General features: G+C 40.7%; 1 protein-coding gene across 1 annotated transcript; it reads left to right on the forward strand.

Moving 5' to 3' along the window:
• Positions 1-474: 474 nt before the first annotated feature.
• LOC138930838 (testis-expressed protein 13D-like) lies at positions 475-2,229 on the forward strand. The gene has a single exon (XM_070291234.1). The coding sequence runs from the start codon at positions 475-477 to the stop codon at positions 2,227-2,229; it is 1,755 nt and encodes a 584-aa protein (XP_070147335.1).
• The last annotated feature ends 17,458 nt before the right edge of the window (positions 2,230-19,687 follow it).

Here is a 19,687-nt window from a genome sequence, read left to right on the forward strand (position 1 = left end):
TGCATGATTGGCAACTATTAGCATCTGGAAGGGATCCGCAGAGCCTGCTGCCACAGAGTGCTTGGGTCCTGCTGCCTGCACCAACTCCCCCCTCCCCTCTGCCACGTCTGGTCTCATTGCGGCACCCAGTGCAGCTTCCGGTCCGCTCACCCTGTAGAGGGGGCTCTGGCTGGGTGGCAGGTCTAGCAGCCTTGCGTGCATGTGACTCAGCACGCCTGTGACGAGTCACATTCTCTGCACTTTGGCGGTTGGCATGGTGGTGAGTGGACGTGTTCTACTTTCGGTGAGGAAAGCGGGACCCTGTGAGGGACAAAAGAGGCGGGCGAGGAGGCCAGGACCGAACTAGGACTCAAGGAGGACTGAGCCGGGAGGTGAAGGGCAGACTTGGTAGCGGCTGTGGCTTTTACCTGCCGCAACTGTCGGAAGGCAGCGTCTTCCTCAGTGAGGTGGTTGGTTGACTAGGCCTCAGCAGCCATGGCTGTGGACTTTGGGGACCATGCCAGTGGCTTTCGCCACATTGATGTAATCAAGTTCATCAACAATGAGGTCCTTGTGAACGGGGGTGGCCCCGATTTCTACGTGGCCTTCCGCTCGCGACCCTGGAGCAAGATAGAGGATCAGTTGCAAACCGTGGTTGCTGACCCCCGGGTGCCGCACAACATCAAGAGGGCCTGTGCCTGGAGTGCACTGGCATTGAGCGTGCGTGTGGGTGCAAGGCAGTGGGAGCAGCAGGCGCACCGTATCAGGCAGCTCCAGGAGCAGGTGGGGGAGCGTGAGGCGGCTTCCTGGGCCCTGGCCAATGAGCTGAAGCGCCTCCGTGAGGAGCGTCAGGAGGCGGCAGTGCATTTACGAAGTGCACGGTACACCCTGAAGCAGGTGATGGATGAGCGAGATATGTTGCGCTGGCGACTGCTCCAGTTTGAGAGATCGGCCCAGCTAGCACCTGTGGCACATGAAATGCTGCCTGGGCCTGGAGCTGAGCAGCTTGGGGCTACAGCATGGCCCATGAATGTACCGGCGCACGGAAAGATGGTGGCTCTGGGAGCACAGGGCATGCCGCATTCAGAGAGTCAGATGGCAGCCCCAGCAGCTGTGGTTTATGTCCCCGGACCCCAGAGCTCCTTTGCCCAGGCAATGCAACCCCGTCCACCAATGCCGGTGCCACATCCATTCCCATGCCATGTGCCATTTCCATCGGGATACCCATATGTGACACCTTTAGCAGTTATGGAAGGGGGAGCAGTCACGGCACCAGCAGTGCCAGGAGCAGTCGCACCCCAGATGCCTCCTCTGGGGATCTACCCACCTGGTCAGTGGGCTGCAGGGGGGGCCCAGGAAGAGATGGCCCCACCATATGACCCGAGTTTCAATGCCCAGGAGGAATATTCTGACAACCTCCAGGGGGAATATGCCCAGGAGGCCTGCAGAAGCCACAACCGAGAAGAAGGTGCTGTGTGTCCCCAGGGGATGTCCACACTGGGGGACAGCAGAAGCCAGAGCCGAGAGGAAGGTGCTGTGTGTCCCCAGGGGATGTCCTCCGTGGAGGACAGCAGAATCCAGAGCCAAGAGGAAGGTGCTGTGTGTCCCCAGGAGATGTCCTCCCTGCCGGATAGCAGAAGCCAGAGCCTAGAGGAAGGTGCTGTGTGTCCCCAGGGGATGTCCTCCCTGCAGGACAGCAGAAGCCAGAGCCGAGAGGAGGGTGCTGTGTGTCCCCAGGAGATGTCCTCCCTGCCGGATAGCAGAAGCCAGAGCCTAGAGGAAGGTGCTGTGTGTCCCCAGGTGATGTCCTCCGTCGGGGACAGCAGAAACCACAGCCGAGAGGAAGGTGCTGTGTGTCCCCAGGGGACAGCGCCCCAGGGAGACAGCAGGAGCCACAGCCAGAAAGAATGTCCAGTGATGCCCCAGGGGAAGTACTCCATGGGCAGCGGCAAGTTCCCCAAACAAGAAGGTCCAGAGAGGCTCCAGGGGACATGTCCCTCGGGGTCCAGCAAATGTTATATTGTGAGAAAAAGCCCCAAGAAACAGAGGCAAAAGACCAAGCAACCCAAAGAGAAAAAATCCTCAAATTTCCAGCATCAGCAGAAGCCTGCTATACATCCCATTCAAAATTGTTGGGAGTGCCTGCATTGTAAAGCAGTGAATTTTCCACGGCGCAAGGCCTGCTATAAATGCAAGATCGGCTGCAGGGCATTTGAGAGTGGAGGCCTGGATCCAGGACAAGCTCACTGATTTCAGGAAGGTAAGTAAGAATGGAAACACTCCAAGGAAAAACCAGTTTCCTAACAACCTCTCCTCTTTTGATCAAAAAGTAACTCATTTACTTCACAGAAAATTTGAAAACCAAAATTATGAAATAAAAAATTAAATAAAATAATCCATTATTTCATTACTCAAATTAAGCACCTTTTATCATCTGAGCACACATACAAATATATACACACATGCATGCACACACACAATTATATTCTTATTTTGTACACTTATTTTTACAAAGATAGACTACTTTGAGTATTACATGTTTAAAATAGAGGACTTCTAATTCCTTTTAAGTTTGCAGGTACTGGATTCTGGATGGCTGATGCTAATTGGTTAGACACTGAAGTCATGAAGAATTTTTTTTTCTTTTTCACTAATTTCTGTTTTCTTATTAACCACCTTTTCCTGAAAATGCCACCTTTTCCTGTCTTTGCCTCAGAATAGCCATATGCTTTTAGAGTTATATGCTACATTGAATTTTAGGAGTACTGTTTTTCCTTGAAAATGCTATTGTTCTTTTATAAACTACTGTAGTGTTCATGTTTGCTTCTTGTATTTAAGTTTTATAGGTAGGAGCTCATTTTTGTCTCTGAGCCCCACGGAATTTGCCTGTTGCTGAAGAATCTGAACCTATCCTATTTAGAAGATCTTCCAAGATCCTAAGGAAATCACACTTCATTTCTGACTGACCTGCACCTCAGTGAGACCCCCTGGCTGGCTGAAGCTAAGAAGAAGTCAGGGAAGAAGAGATGCTTTTGGGACTTAGAGGGAAAAGGGATACAAAATAATTTTGTTAGGATTTAATTTCTCTGTTGATATGGAATTATTTCAGAAGTGCTGGGGGGGTGGGTTTGCAGTGTTAAATTCTACAGATGATAGCAAATTTGATGGATTTCATTTAATTAAATAGTTACCGATTGTCTAGTATATGATAGGAGGTAGAATTATATTGTATTATCTAGTGTACACAAATCTTTTTGGTGAGTTTGGTTAGATGACAGGGGACAGCATAATTTGAGATACATTATAGATTAGAGGTGACTTTATTTTGCATGTCGTGTGGCCTTTGGATAAACCCAATTGAAATAGCATCCAGATATTTCTGTAGTTCTGGGGGCAAGATCAAAGAGATTTTTGTGGATGGACTTGATTTCCGAACTGTTCATCTCGTTGGTCCCAGATGACACAAATGAGTAGTGGCAAAGAGCAGGAAAGTTCAGGCAGGACTTTTCTGATACTCTCCTGATTTCCTCCCTCGAGAGGGACAGCTAGTTTCCTGGTTGCCTGAAAGAACACTGGGTGACTGACTTAAAGAAGTGCTTGGGGGCGTGTTGGCGATACCACTTCAGGCAGCCACTATCCCAAGTCCCTTTCCAGCCAGTGGATGAAGAACAAAATGGATTCCAAGGACAGACATCGTGCTGTGGATGGTGCTTCTCTTGGGAGGACTAATTGGATTAAAAGTAGAACTGGACTGGGACAAGTACTCTTGAGAATGCCCTTGGGCCCTTCTCTTCCACTTTGTGTGTTCTCTGCAGGTGCTCTGCTCCCCTGAGGCACCTGCTGCAAGCCAGGGGAAGCCAGGGTAAAGCCCAAGGGCTGGGAAGTCAGATCAGTCTCCAGTCTGAACAAGAGATGTCCTAAAGTTTCCCCAAGAGATTCCAGCTCACCAGGCTCAGGCTCTGTCAGAAGTTTTCTGTTTCTAACTAGTAATAAAGTGTTCACTTATTGCTGTATCTTCTGTGTAGTGTGTACCTTGGGGGCAGGTTTGCTCGGAAGTGGCAGTTGATTTAATTATTTTAAATTAATTAATATTTTTTGGTTGAGCCATGAGGCTTGTAGGAACTTAGTTCTGCAACCAGGGAATGAACCCAGGCCCATGGCAGTGAAAACACTGAGTCCTAACCACTGGACCTCCAGGTAATTCCCAGAAGTGACCATTTAAATCTGAATCTTCCCTCCATCTCACTGAGAAGACTGAAAGTTAAATGTCTTTCACTATTGAAGGACCCCTCTTCTTCCTGTGAGTTACCCAAGAATGGGAGGGGGAGGGCCTTCTATGGGGGCCTTCAGTCCATTGTTACTGTCACTGGTACTCTCACTGTCCAAGTCCACATGGTCTCTTGAGGGTGGGCATGTCTGCTTCTCTATAGCCAATGGGGGTTAAAGGTGTCTGCCAGTGCTGGAAGCCCTGATGCCCTAGTCTTTCTACATGCACCAAAGTCTCTCTACAATCACCATTTCCTTCTGGGGCTCTGCTTTCTCCCTGGGGTCCTGGTATGGAGTAAGGAGTATGTAGGCATTATAAAGCAGTATTCTTTCTCTAGGTCATTCCTTTCATAGCATAATTTGGTCCAAGTGCACAGGATTATAGAAAACCAGATACAGGCTGGCTGGGATAAGAGGTGCCAAGATCTGAATATCTTCTTGGAATGAGTATGGTGAGATGAGGGGGTGGAAGAGAAAAATGACCCTGTCATATGAGAACTCTCCTTTCTCAGAAATGACTAATGGTAAGAGCCTTGGCTAGGGATAGGAATGTAGGAAAAGAAGAGGATTATCAGGGTGAATAAACAAAATTATTTGAGAGGGAGGGGAGAAGATAGTATGATATTTTGTGGGTCCTAATGTCCCCTGTACACTTGGAAAGGTGGGCATGTGCTGGTATTTTTCCTGTTGGATATAAATTCAGTGCTGGTGCAATAGAGGAAGAGTACAAATGGTGGTGGAGGAAAAGAAGAAAGAATCAGGCCTGGCAGCAGCCACTGCCATTATTGATGATAGGGGTGGGCCTGGTACTGCTCCCTTACAGGCACTTATGAAGGTGGTGATGCTGGAGGAGGGATATGGGTATTTTTCTGAGGAGGAGGGTGTAGAGGAGGTGGAAAGAGGTTTTTAGATCCTGTGGAAGCTTCAGAGCAAGAGAAGATGCAATCTGTGTGGGGAAAGTGAAGGATCACAACAATATTCTTCACACCACCTCCTCACCATCCTATCATCTCGTACCTGCTACTGGACCCTACACAGGAGCAGCATCTTCAAATGCCTATTTCTATATCCACAATTAGTATGCCATCTATCATTTAACCCCTTTCATTCCCACTAGTAAAAGCAGAATCAGAATAAGTGCCTTAAATAAGAGCACTTCCTGTGAGAGCATCTGCTACTAGAACAGCCTATCAGCAGGCGTGGGTTACAAAAAAGTCCCTGTGGTAGATAAGAGGTGGCAGCAGCTTCAGTATCAGAATGGACAAGAGCAAAAGGCTCAGCATTTCTTAAGATCCCTTAGAAATGAGAGAATTCTACCTTGTAAAGACAAGGAACTGGAATGATGAAAGTGGTAAGAAATGATTCCTGGGATGCAACCATGCTTCAAATAAAGGAGATGTCTAATCCTGGACAGGCATTCTGTCTTCTTATGGGGCTAGTTGTCCTCTTTGATTTCAGAAATGTAAGAGAGAACCAAGGAGATCTGAAACAAAAGAAATCAATTTCCTGAGTATATGTCTGATTATAAACACAGCTATATAAAAATAGCTATAAATGTAGCTTGATTTCACTTTAGAAAAATTATAAAAAAAATTCAACCAGAATTTCACCACTAGAGGTACCACTATTTATATTTTTATGTGTTTAATTCCATATCTGTATATATACACACTTATATTGGCATGATACATTTTTTAAAGCATTTTTTGGCAATTGTACATCTTTTCTAGTCTTTTTTATTGTGGTTTAAAAAAACCATGAGGTCTAGTTATTAACTATAAACAGGTTTCCAGAACTTTTCTGTCTTGCGTAATTGAAACTTTATAGCCTTATTTTAAATTAACATATTAATTTTTTTTCTTTTACACCTGTGTGCCCCAGTGTTGGAGTCCCCTTGTTCCAGACTCCTAAGGAGTCTGGTTCATGCCACCCGTTAAGCAAACCCCAGTCCTCTCCAATGTCTTTCCTCCTATTCAGAGCCACAGTGCAGCTCCACCTTGGCTCAGGGCCTGTGGCCAGGTGTCCGAGACGGACCTCTGGCTTAGAGGGATTCAGGGATTGGACTTTCCCGAGGCCAGAACGGGGCAGTGAACGGCACATGCGAGGGGCGTTAAGTCTTCTCTTGAGGCAGTGACGTGGGGCCCCAAGGTCCGAGACTAAAACAACCCGAGCCCACCCATTCCACTGCACGTGGCTGTGGCCAGTTGTTCCTCCCAGAAGTAGCCAGATGTCTAGAATTCGTCCCAGGAGACCATCGCTGCCTGTACTTGAAGTCTCTCTGCCTAAGAACAGGGTCCTGCTCTCTCGGAATCAGCCCAATTGCGAGCATCCTGCGATGGGGAAGCTGGCCCCTTTACCCGAGCCCCTCCATCTGGAAACATTCTGTTTTCAACAGCACAGGGGACGCCTGCCAACCCACTCCAATGTTCTTGCCTGGAGAATCCCAGGGACGGGGGAGCCTGGTGGGCTGCCGTCTATGGGGTCGCACAGAGTTGGACACGACTGAAGCGACTTAGCAGCAGCAGCAGGGGACGCCTGCAGCCAGGGCCGAGGGCCAGACCCTGGTGCAGCTGCGTGGAGTGTGGGGTTTCCCAGGAAGGCAAAGACAGGGTGCAGTTGGAGCGTGCAGGATACACTTTGTGGCTTCGGGTGAGTGTGGAGGTGTAAATGTGAATACAGAGGGAGGGGTAGAGAGAGAGTGAGCTAGGATGCACTGATCTCAGGAGGTGGCCCAGAAGACGGTGGAATTAGTCTAATAGCGCAGCCACCGCTACCTCACGCCCCAGAGGAAACCAAGTCTCGAGGGATCTCACGGGATCTCGGGAATTCTACTGGGACGGGCAGGGGAGCCCTAGGATGAGAAACACTGGGCAGTGGCGGGTGCCGGAAGCCTCCGTTTCTGAACTCGTCCAGCAAAGACTTTGGCTTGCACCATTTATCAAGCAAACCCCATCCTCATCTATGCCTCACCCTCCCTCCACCCCCCCAGTCAGAGTGACTGTGTGGTGCCTGTTCCCAGGAGCCCCGAAGGTTGAGCAGGGGAATCACCGCTGATGCCAGAATAGGTGAGTGAGCTGTGTGTGTGATATATTCATATTAATATTTTAATATTAATCTGTGAACAACATCTGCAAAAAAAATTATGTGATAAGGTATTCCCATGAGCCCTAAATAGAAGAGGCTGGGGGCAAGTGACAGCTGCAAGACCTGAGCAATCTGTGAAGGAATGAGCATAGAGAAATAATGGCTCATTGCACAGGCCAGAAAATAGGAAGACCCTAAAATACTCTGTGAACCAAAATACTCTACAGGTATTTACTAGAAAACACAATGGACCAATTTGAGAAAAGCAAGTGGAACTAAAAATGGGTGCAAGTGATACTTGATAAGGTTGATGGGGTTGGAGCATCTAGATATCACAAATTCGCAGAATTCACAGCCCATGCTCCCTTCCAGGATAGACGCGCACGGACAAGAGAGATGCCATTCTGCTCCGTATTTTCTCTTTTAATAACTTTGTTTGGGATTTTACTTCTCTCATTTTCTGTTACTCATTTTAAAATGAAATTAGTTTTTCTGAACTTGTAGAAGGAGGCATGGCTCAGCAGAATTTTTTCTAATATCTCAAAGCTCACATCTGTTGTTTTGGCTGCTGCTGCTGCTGCTAAGTTGCTTCAGTCCTGTCTGACTCTGTGCAACTCCATAGACGGCAGCCCACCAGGCTCCTCTGTCCCTGGGATTCTCCAGGCAAGAATACTGGAGTGGGTTGCCATTTCCTTCTCCAGTGCATGCATGCATGCTAAGTTGCTTCAGTTGTGTCTGACTCTGTGCGACCCTATGGACAGCAGCCCACCAGGATCCTCTGTCCACAGGAAATTCCAGGCAAGAATACTGGAGTGGGTTGCCATTTCCTTCTCCCTGTTGTTTTGGTGTGGTCTTCAAAAAGCAACTTGGTTTTCTATAGTTCTGGAGGCTAGAAGTTCAAAATCAAGGTGTCAGCAGAGTTGGACAATGAGGGGTGAGCAGGAAGCATCTGTTCCAGACCTCTCTCCTTAGCTTATGAATGGCCATTGTCTACCAGTTCCTCTTCAAATCGTCTTTCATCTATGTATATCTCTGTTTCTGTGTACATATTTCTGCTTTTTATAAAGATACCAATCATATTGTATTGGGGCCCACCCTAATGACCTCATCTTTAATAACATCTGCAGTGATCCTATTTCCAAGGTCAGTACCTATTTTGAGGTACTGGAGTCTAGTACTTCATCCTGTGAAATTTTAGGGGACACAATTCAACCCATAAGAATCCTGAATATAGTTTTTTCTATCTAGATATGTAAATTTAAGACCAATTAAAATTCTTAAAGCTCTTGGAACTCTTTTCTAATATAGTGTGTAAACTAGATTTAACTCTCAGCCTTGCCACTTGTTAGCTGTGTGATATTAAGCAAGTTCCTTATCTGTGCCTCAGTTTTCCCATCTATAAAATGGGAATAATAATACCTATTGAATAAGAATGTTACGAGGATTAAATGAAATAATATATGAAAATGCACTTAGAACAGTACTGGCTTCAGTTTATAAAATAATTTGTATGATTTTTTTCCTTACTCAGAAGTAACAATGAAACCTAACTGAATAGTATTAAACAGGCAGTCTCTCTGAATAGTTACCAAATAAAATACAAGCATATGGAAATGTGTAATTTTAAGCTTTCTTGTTGATGAGAGAAGTAATTAATTTCTCTCATTAATAATTAATGAGGCCCTGGGTGAGGGCCTTAATTCCTGTAGAAGAACTCAGAGATGTGTACCAAATTGTTATGTATATCCCTTGAAGAGAAACCAGGACTTTGCTACATCGCTGCACCATCATTTTTTGACTGCCTTTCTTTTATTTCTGCATTCCCTCACTCCTCTAATTAGTTAACTGTTTGAATCTATCCTTTGGAACTCAAGAAAGCTCTGGGAGGCAGAAACCTTTTTCCTAAAAACAGGAAAGGCTTTTGTACTTGGGAGGGTCCCACAGGATTCTGCTTGATTTCAATTAGCCTCTAGAAACTGGAATAGGCAAAGGAATGGATTCTTCTCTAGAACCTCCAGAAGGGAATGCACCACTACTGATGCCTTGAGGTTAGCTCAGTGAGATTCAATTCAAACTTATGATTTCCAGAACTGTAAGATGATAAATTCTTGTTATCTTAAACTGCTAAGTAGGTGATAATTTGTTATAGCAGCAGTAAGAAACTAATGCAGCAGAATTCGGTTCTTCAAGTATTATTGGAGTGAGGGCCTCAGTTCCTTGCTGGTGGTTGGCCAGAGGCCATCCTCAGTTCCTTGTGATATGGACCTCTTCAGCTTGATTCATCAGAGCAACCTCTCAAAAAGAGCAAAAACAAGAGAGAGTGAGAGAAATGAAAAGATGGAAGTCACAGTGTTTTGTAACCTAGTTACAGAAGGGACATCTCATCACTTATGGTGTATTCCATTTGCTAGAAACCAGTCATAAGGTCCAGCCCACAGTGGAGGGGAGGGGATCACATAAGACTGTGGACTCAGAGAGACAGGGATCAAGGTACTATGTCAGAAGCTGCCTACCACAAGTACTGATACAAACTCACAGTATTTTCATGTTTAAAACCATGTGGACTTCTGGCAAGCTCACTGTTCTTACTTTATTTAGTTTTCTTTCTCATCTGTTATATTTTCATTAAAATATGTATGTATGTGGTATACAGAAATAAGAAGAGAATATGAATGAAATATTAAATGTTGTGATCTCTGGTGGAAGGATTTCAAGACCTTTGAAATATTCTTTTCGAGTTTTACAATGAGCATGTTTTATATATAATCAAAATTAAAATTTTATGAAACTATTTGAAAAATTAAAAGATAAAACTCTCTACATTTATGAATGCTTCATGCTAATTTTGATATGTGCATTGGGTTCTTAAGCTTATTTTCATTGAAAGCAAGTTATATTCTGCATTCATGAACCATATACCCCAACATTGTCTTTTATTACAGAATAAATGGGTCATAGGTTTCATTGGAAAATAATTAAAAGACTTAGACTGAATTAGAAATTTATTGTAAAAATATAGAAATCTCTCTTAACCTCTTATGAGAGATACAGAGCAACAGAACTTTGAAAAAATTCAAAGATTATTTTTAAAAATCATATGCATAAAGGTCTTACATGTGTCTGAGGCCTTCACCTATTTTTTATGGAGTTTGTCATGCCCCTGGATAGTTCCGTATTTAAACATGTAGAAGTAAGTTTCAACTGAAGAAAAGACACTTTTTCCCTGGTTTGTTATAAGTAAGATTTGTCATAACACTGACAGTGAAGGATATGCTCTGAGGTTTCGCTGAAAAAAAAAAAAATGACAACTTAGCAATGATTCAAATTGGACATACCTTTGCTTTTATAAGAAAAGCAAAGTGAATATATTGATTTGATTTCCTCATAATAATGAGTTACATGACCAGCTAAAACACTAGCAAAGAATAATTCATATATAATTACATTCTGTCCCTAGGAAAAATTGAGTGCTTTATAAAACTGCTTTGAAGCTAAGATAATATGAAAAGAAAAACATTGTTTTCTGGAAAACATATTCACAACATGGTTTTTGTTATATTTCTCACCTTTAAAAGAAAAGTATAGTATCTGTTATTAGAGTGGAGGAACTCACCTTTTCTTCTGCCTGCAATTTGATTTTACATGTTGAATATGTTTGATTAAAATACTTTATAATTGTGTGTGTGTGTGTGTGTGTGATCTCATATGAGAGACCAGTATTTTTGTGAAGCTGAAAGTCATAGCTTCTCCTGGCCAGAGAGAAGGGGACCAAATAAACAAATGACTGTCTGCTGTGGCATTTAACAAATGCACGTAACATTCATTTTTCTTTTGATCCCTATTGTTTGTACTTGTATTGTTCTGTGAGATGTTAAAAGGGCAAGATAAAATTAATAGTGTCTAATAATAATGATGAGAAAGGGACTGAAGGAATATTTGAAAATGTGTTTATCATCTGCAGAATGAGAGACAACACATGATGTTGTAGGACTACTTTTGTTTTTACCTTTAAGAAAATAAGTGGAAACATGCATGAGATGTACCCAGTAAAGAGAACTATATATCTTAGAGTATTTGTGTTCATTTACAGTTACCATTTTCTGTTAACTTTTGATATTTATAGCTGTGGCTTTGAACTGCATAATACACATCATTCCTGGAAATCATTTATGTATAAATATATACACTCGTGTGATTACAATTTATGTTTTGATCACCTAATAGTTTAAGTACCCAAGTTTCATGATGATCACATATTATGACATGCTTAGGTATGCCAAACTATGCTATGATATATTACAGGATACCTTACTGCCTAGTGGCCATATAGCTGCTTTCCCAGAAGCAGTGATAAACATGGTTAGGAATGGAACAGTGATTAGTATTAATCACTGTTCACATCAATGAAGTGATTATTGGAACTAGTCATTTTCTTTTTTTTTCTTTTAATTCATTTATTTTAATTGGAGGCTAATTACTTTACAGTATTCTGGTGGTTTTTGCCATACATCGACTTGAGGTGCTTTTTAAAACTTTTTGTTTTGAGGAGTGGCCTGCCAAAACAACTTACAAGAAAGCTTGTTCAAGGGAATTTGTAAACAAATGATAGAAATTCAGCAATGCTTTGGTGATTCAATTTTTTGGTGATTAACATATTGTTTTGTTATTTTAATGATTGAGTAGCCTAAAGACTATTATCTTATTAGGAATGTTCCTAAGGGGCTTTTTTCTTTGCAATTAAAAAAAATAGTTTGTCAAAATGGGCAGTATTCAAAGTGATCGTGCTTTTTACCAGTTACCAAAGGAATAGAATGTCTGAATTTCTGTAGCAAACTCAAATTTGCTCCCAGCAAATCAGTCTGCAACTGGGGATTCAGGTTCTATTTATCCAATTCTAAAATAAAAGTGAAAAAAAATCTGCTATACCCTTAGTTTTATTTTCATATGTGTGAGTACAACTACACAGATATTTTGAAAATATTCAGGTGAGATTTTCTTTCCCTTAATCTGTTAGTCAGCAGAGAGATATATGAATTTTCATCTAAATACTTGAAGTTTATCATGGAGTTTATTTTTCTTTTTCCTTTAAAATACACGTTTCTACTACAAGTTTCAAATTTGTTTTACGCCAAACCATTGTCAGCATATATATGCCATGTAAAAGATTTAATATGAGGATTTGCAAACTTATGGAGTTTTAGTAGTCTTTTAACATTATTTTTAAGGATGACTCTAAGTCCATAAAAGGATGTATAGCATATATATTTATTTTTAAAGTATTTACTTTGGAAGTTGGAAAGGACGTTAAAGGTCATTGGACATCAGAACTTTCCAGTCCTATTTGCAACTTTCCTCAAAGTGATCATTTGGCTTCCAGGTGTTCAAGTGAATAGTTTACTCCCACATCCTACCCAGGAATTTATAACCTCTAGAGAAAGCAAGGATTTTCCTTATACCAAGATGAAAACTGACATGTGGCAACTTCTTCTCAACAGTTCCAATTTCTTTTTTTGAGGAGTTTATAGAAGTAAATCTAGTATCTTTCCGTTGACTTCTCTTTGTCAGATTAAACATTATAATTCCTTTACCTGTTCATAATATAAAATGGCTTTGAATTCTTTCATCAGTTTGACTGCTTTCATATCAGCAGATTCTTAAATTATGGCTCACAGAATTGAACATCATACTCAGGTGTGATCTGAAGATATTGACTTCCATCTTTAAAATAATGTGCTGTATTAATATAACCTAAATTGTAACCCAATTTTTGAAGGCTAACTCATTTTGTGTTATTTTTTAACTAAAATGTCCAAATCTTTTTTTTTTATTTTTTTTATTTTTTTTAATTTTAGTTTTTTATTTTTTAAATTTTAAAATCTTTAATTCTTACATGCATTCCCAAACATGAACCCCCCTCCCACCTCCCTCCCCATAACAACTTTCTGGGTCATCCCCATGCACCAGCCCCAAGCATGCTGCATCCTGCGTCAGACATAGACTGGCGATTCAATTCACATGATAGTATACATGTTAGAATGTCATTCTCCCAAATCATCCCACCCTCTCCCTCTCCCTCTGAGTCCAAAAGTCCGTTATACACATCTGTGTCTCTTTCCCTGTCTTGCATACAGGGTCGTCATTGCCATCTTCCTAAATTCCATATATATGTGTTAGTATACTGTATTGGTGTTTTTCTTTCTGGCTTACTTCACTCTGTATAATCGGCTCCAGTTTCATCCATCTCATCAGAACTGATTCAAATGAATTCTTTTTAACGGCTGAGTAATACTCCATTGTGTATGTGTACCACAGCTTTCTTATCCATTCATCTGCTGATGGACATCTAGGTTGTTTCCATGTCCTGGCTATTATAAACAGTGCTGCAATGAACATTGGGGTACATGTGTCTCTTTCAATTCTGGTTTCCTCGGTGTGTATGCCCAGCAGTGGGATTGCTGGGTCATAAGGTAGTTCTATTTGCAATTTTTTAAGGAATCTCCACACCGTTCTCCATAGTGGCTGTACTAGTTTGCATTCCCACCAACAGTGTAGGAGGGTTCCCTTTTCTCCACACCCTCTCCAGCATTTATTGCTTGCAGATTTTTGGATCGCAGCCATTCTGACTGGTGTGAAGTGGTACCTCATTGTGGTTTTGATTTGCATTTCTCTAATAATGAGTGATGTTGAGCATCTTTTCATGTGTTTGTTAGCCATCCGTATGTCTTCTTTGGAGAAATGTCTATTTAGTTCTTTGGCCCATTTTTTGATTGGGTCGTTTATTTTTCTGGAATTGAGCTGCATAAGTTGCTTGTATATTTTTGAGATTAGTTGTTTGTCAGTTGCTTCATTTGCTATTATTTTCTCCCATTCAGAAGGCTGTCTTTTCACCTTGCTTATAGTTTCCTTTGTTGTGCAGAAGCTTTTAATTTTAATTAGATCCCATTTGTTTATTTTTGCTTTTATTTCCAGAATTCTGGGAGGTGGATCATAGAGGATCCTGCTGTGATTTATGTCTGAGAGTGTTTTGCCTATGTTCTCCTCTAGAAGTTTTATAGTTTCTGATCTTACATTTAGATCTTTAATCCATTTTGAGTTTATTTTTGTGTGCGGTGTTAGAAAGTGATCTAGTTTCATTCTTTTACAAGTGGTTGACCAGTTTTCCCAGCACCACTTGTTAAACAGATTGTCTTTACTCCATTGTATATTCTTGCCTCCTTTGTCAAAGATAAGGTGTCCATATGTGTGTGGATTTATCTCTGGGCTTTCTATTTTGTTCCATTGATCTATATGTCTGTCTTTGTGCCAGTACCATACTGTCTTGATGACTGTGGCTTTGTAGTAGAGCCTGAAGTCAGGCAAGTTGATTCCTCCAGTTCCATTCTTCTTTCTCAAGATTGCTTTGGCTATTCGAGGTTTTTTGTATTTCCATACAAATCTTGAAATTATTTGTTCTAGTTCTGTGAAAAATGTGGCTGGTAGCTTGATAGGGATTGCATTGAATTTGTAAATTGCTTTGGGTAGTATACTCATTTTCACTATATTGATTCTTCCAATCCATGAACATGGTATATTTCTCCATCTATTAGTGTCCTCTTTGATTTCGTTCATCAGTGTTTTATAGTTTTCTATATACAGGTCTTTAGTTTCTTTAGGTAGATATATTCCTAAGTATTTTATTCTTTTCGTTGCAATGGTGAATGGAATTGTTTCCTTAATTTCTTTTTCTACTTTCTCATTATTCGTGTATAGGAATGCAAGGGATTTCTGTGTGTTGATTTTATATCCTGCAACTTTACTATATTCATTGATTAGCTCTAGTAAATTTCTGGTGGAGTCTTTAGGGTTTTCCATGTAGAGGATCATGTCATCTGCAAACAGTGAGAGTTTTACTTCTTCTTTTCCGATTTGGATTCCTTTTATTTCTTTTTCTGCTCTGATTGCTGTGGCCAAAACTTCCAGAACTATGTTGAATAGTAGCGGTGAAAGTGGACACCCTTGTCTTGTTCCTGACTTTAGGGGAAATGCTTTCAATTTTTCACCATTGAGGATAATGTTTGCTGTGGGTTTGTCATAGATAGCTTTTATTATGTTGAGGTATGTTCCTTCTATTCCTGCTTTCTGGAGAGTTTTTATCATAAATGGATGTTGAATTTTGTCAAAGGCCTTCTCTGCATCTATTGAGATAATCATATGGTTTTTATTTTTCAATTTGTTAATGTGGTGGATTACATTGATTGATTTGCGGATATTGAAGAATCCTTGCATCCCTGGGATAAAGCCCACTTGGTCATGGTGTATGATCTTTTTAATGTGTTGTTGGATTCTGATTGCTAGAATTTTGTTGAGGATTTTTGCATCTATGTTCATCAGAGATATTGGCCTGTAGTTTTCCTTTTTTGTGACATCTTTGTCAGGTTTTGGTATTAGGGTGATGGTGGCCTCATAGAATGAGTTTGGAAGTTTACCTTCCTCTGCAATTTTCTGGAAGAGTTTGAGGAGGATAGGTGTTAGCTCTTCTCTAAATTTTTGGTAGAATTCAGCTGTGAAGCCATCTGGACCTGGGCTTTTGTTTGCTGGAAGATTTCTGATTACAGTATCAATTTCCGTGCTTGTGATGGGTCTGTTAAGATTTTCTATTTCTTCCTGGTTCAGTTTTGGAAAATTGTACTTTTCTAAGAATTTGTCCATTTCTTCCACGTTGTCCATTTTATTGGCATACAACTGCTGATAGTAGTCTCTTATGATCCTTTGTATTTCTGTGTTGTCTGTTGTGATCTCTCCATTTTCATTTCTAATTTTATTGATTTGATTTTTCTCTCTTTGCTTCTTGATGAGTCTGGCTAATGGTTTGTCAATTTTATTTATCCTTTCAAAGAACCAGCTTTTGGCTTTGTTGATTTTTGCTATGGTCTCTTTTGTTTCTTTTGCATTTATTTCTGCCCTAATTTTTAAGATTTCTTTCCTTCTACTAACTCTGGGGTTCTCCAACTCTTCCTTTTCTAGTTGCTTTAGTTGTAGAGTTAGGTTATTTATTTGACTTTTTTCTTGTTTCTTGAGGTATGCCTGTATTGCTATGAACTTTCCTCTTAGCACTGCTTTTATAGTGTCCCACAGGTTTTGGGTTGTTGTGTTTTCATTTTCATTAGTTTCTATGCATATTTTGATTTCTTTTTTGATTTCTTCTGTGATTTGTTGGTTATTCAGAAGTGTGTTGTTCAACCTCCATATGTTGGAATTTTTAATAGTTTTCCTCCTGTAATTGAGATCTAATCTTAATGCATTATGGTCAGAAAAGATGCTTGGAATGATTTCGACTTTCTTGAATTTATCAAGTTTAGATTTATGGCCCAGGATGTGATCTATCCTGGAGAAGGTTCCATGAGCACTTGAAAAAAAGGTGAAATTCGTTGTTTTGGGGTGAAATGTCCTATAGATATCAATTAGGTCTAACTGATCTAATGTATCATTTAAAGTTTGCGTTTCTTTGTTAATTTTCTGTTTAGTTGATCTGTCCATAGGTGTGAGTGGGGTATTAAAGTCTCCCACTATTATTGTGTTATTGTTGATTTCCCCTTTCATACTTGTTAGCATTTGTCTTACATATTGTGGTGCTCCTATATTGGGTGCATATATATTTATAATTGTTATATCTTCTTCTTGGATTGTTCCTTTGATCATTATGTAGTGGCCTTCTTTGTCTCTTTTCACAGCCTTTGTTTTAAAGTCTATTTTATCGGATATGAGTATTGCCACTCCTGCTTTCTTTTGGTCTCTATTCGCGTGGTATATCTTTTTCCAGCCCTTCACTTTCAGTCTGTATGTGTCCCTTGTTTTGAGGTGGGTCTCTTGTAAGCAGCATATAGAGGGGTCTTGTTTTTGTATCCATTCGGCCAGTCTTTGTCTTTTGGTTGGGGCGTTCAACCCATTTACGTTTAAGGTAATTATTGATAAGTATGATCCCGTTGCCATTTACTTTATTGTTTTGGGTTCGGGTTTATACACCCTTTTCGTGTTTCCTGTCTAGAGGATATCCTTTAGAATTTGTTGGAGAGCTGGTTTGGTGGTGCTGAATTCTCTCAGCTTTTGCTTGTCTGTAAAGCTTTTGATTTCTCCTTCGTATTTGAATGAGATCCTTGCTGGGTACAGTAATCTGGGCTGTAGGTTATTGTCTTTCATCACTTTAAGTATGTCTTGCCATTCCCTCCTGGCCTGAAGAGTTTCTATTGACAGATCAGCTGTTATCCTTATGGGAATCCCCTTGTGTGTTATTTGTTGTTTTTCCCTTGCTGCTTTTAATATTTGTTCTTTGTGTTTGATCTTTGTTAATTTGATTAATATGTGTCTTGGGGTGTTTCGCCTTGGGTTTATCCTATTTGGGACTCTCTGTGTTTCTTGGACTTGGGTGATTATTTCCTTCCCCATTTTAGGGAAGTTTTCAACTATTATCTCCTCAAGGATTTTCTCATGGTCTTTCTTTCTGTCTTCTTCTTCTGGGACTCCTATAATTCGAATGTTGGAGCGTTTCATATTGTCCTGGAGGTCTCTGAGATTGTCCTCGTTTCTTTTAATTCGTTTTTCTTGTTTCCTCTCTGATTCATTTATTTCTACCATTCTATCTTCTATTTCACTAATCCTATCTTCTGCCTCCGTTATTCTACTATTTGTTGCCTCCAGAGAGTTTCTGATCTCATTTATTGTGTTATTCATTATATTTTGACTCTTTTTTATTTCTTCTAGGTCCTTGTTAAACCTTTCTTGCATCTTCTCAATCCTTGTCTCTAGGCTATTTATCTGTGTTTCCATTTTGATTTCAAGATTTTGAATCATTTTCACTATCAATATTCGGAATTCCTTCTCCGGTAGATTCCCTACTTCTTCCTCTTTTGTTTGGTTTGGTGGGCAACTTTCCTGTTCCTTTACCTGCTGAGTATTCCTCTGTCTCTTCATCTTGGTTATATTGCTGTGTTTGGGGTGGCCTTTTTATATTCTGATAATTTGTGGAGTTCTCTTTATTATGGAGCTTCCTCACTTTGGGTGGGGTTCTATCAGTGGCTTGTCAAGGTTTCCTGGTTAGGGAGGCTTGTGTTGGAGTTTTGGTGGGTGGAGCTGGGTTTCTTCTCTCTGGAGTGCAGTGGAGTGACCCGTAATGGGTTATGAGACATCAAAGGTTTTGGGATAATTTTGAGCTGCCTGTATATTGAGGCTCAGGGGAGTGTTCCTGTGTTGCTGGAGAATTTGGGTGGTATGTCTTGTTTTGGAACTTGTTGGCCCTTGGGTGGAGCTTGGTTTCAGTGTAGGTATGAAGGCATTTGATGAGCTCCTATTGCTTAATGTTCCCTGAATTCAAGAGTTCTCTAATGTTTTCAGGCTTTGGGTTTAAGCTTCCTGCTTCTGGTTTTCAGTTTTATTTTTACAGTAGCCTCTAGACTTCTCCATCTATACAGCACCGATGATAAAACATCTAGGTTAAAGATGAAAAGTTTCTCCACATTGAAGGACACTCAGAGAGGTTCACTGAGTTACAAGGAGAAGAGAAGATGGAGGGGGTAGTTAGAGGTAACTGGAATGAGATGCGGTGAGATCAAGAGAGGAGAGAGCAAGCTAGCCAGTAGTCACTTCCTTATGTGTGCTCTATAGTCTGGACCACTCAGAGGTATTTACAGAGTTATACGGGGAAGAGGAGAGGGAGGAAGTAGACAGAGGTGACCAGGAGGATAAGAGAGAGGAATGAGTAGGAGAGAGACAAATCCTGCCAGTAACCAGTTCCTTAGGTGTTCTCTACCGTCTGGAACACACAGAGATTCACAGAGTTGGATAGAGAAGAGATGGGGGAGAAAAGATACAGAGGCCACCTGGTGGAGAAAAAGGAGAGTCCAGAGGAGGAGAGAGTGGTCAAGCCAGTAATCTCGCTCTCAGGTAAACTTGGGTAGTGAAGTTTGGGTTTTTAAATGTACAAAATTGACAACAAAAACCTAAGAGCAAAGATTAAAAATCTGGAGTAGAGGTTGGATTTTCAAAGATACAATATTAAAGAAAAGCAGAAGGAAAAAGGAAGAAAGAAAAAAAAAGAATTATTAAAAAACAAACAAACAAAAAAAAACAAAACAAAACACCAACAACCATCCAAAGAGTATATATGGTGTTTGCCTTAAAAAAAAAAAAAAAGTCTTTTTTTTTTTTAAAAAATAGTAATACTAGGTTATAGAAATAAAAATTAGAGGAGAAATAGAAGACTTAACAATTAAAAAAAAGCTCGGAAAAAAAAGGAAAAAAAAAGCAAAAAGCAAAAAAAAAGAATGATTTTAAAAATATTAAAAAATTAAAAATATATCTGGCTCTTCTCTGATGTTATGGGCCG

The sequence above is a fragment of the Ovis canadensis genome, chromosome X (genome assembly GCF_042477335.2).
Source record: "Ovis canadensis isolate MfBH-ARS-UI-01 breed Bighorn chromosome X, ARS-UI_OviCan_v2, whole genome shotgun sequence".
Taxonomy (NCBI): domain Eukaryota; kingdom Metazoa; phylum Chordata; class Mammalia; order Artiodactyla; family Bovidae; genus Ovis; species Ovis canadensis.

What these genes read in the sequence shown, in the direction of transcription:
- LOC138930838 (XM_070291234.1), top strand. Translation starts at nt 475, where the DNA reads ATGGCTGTGGACTTTGGGGACCATGCCAGTGGCTTTCGCCACATTGAT.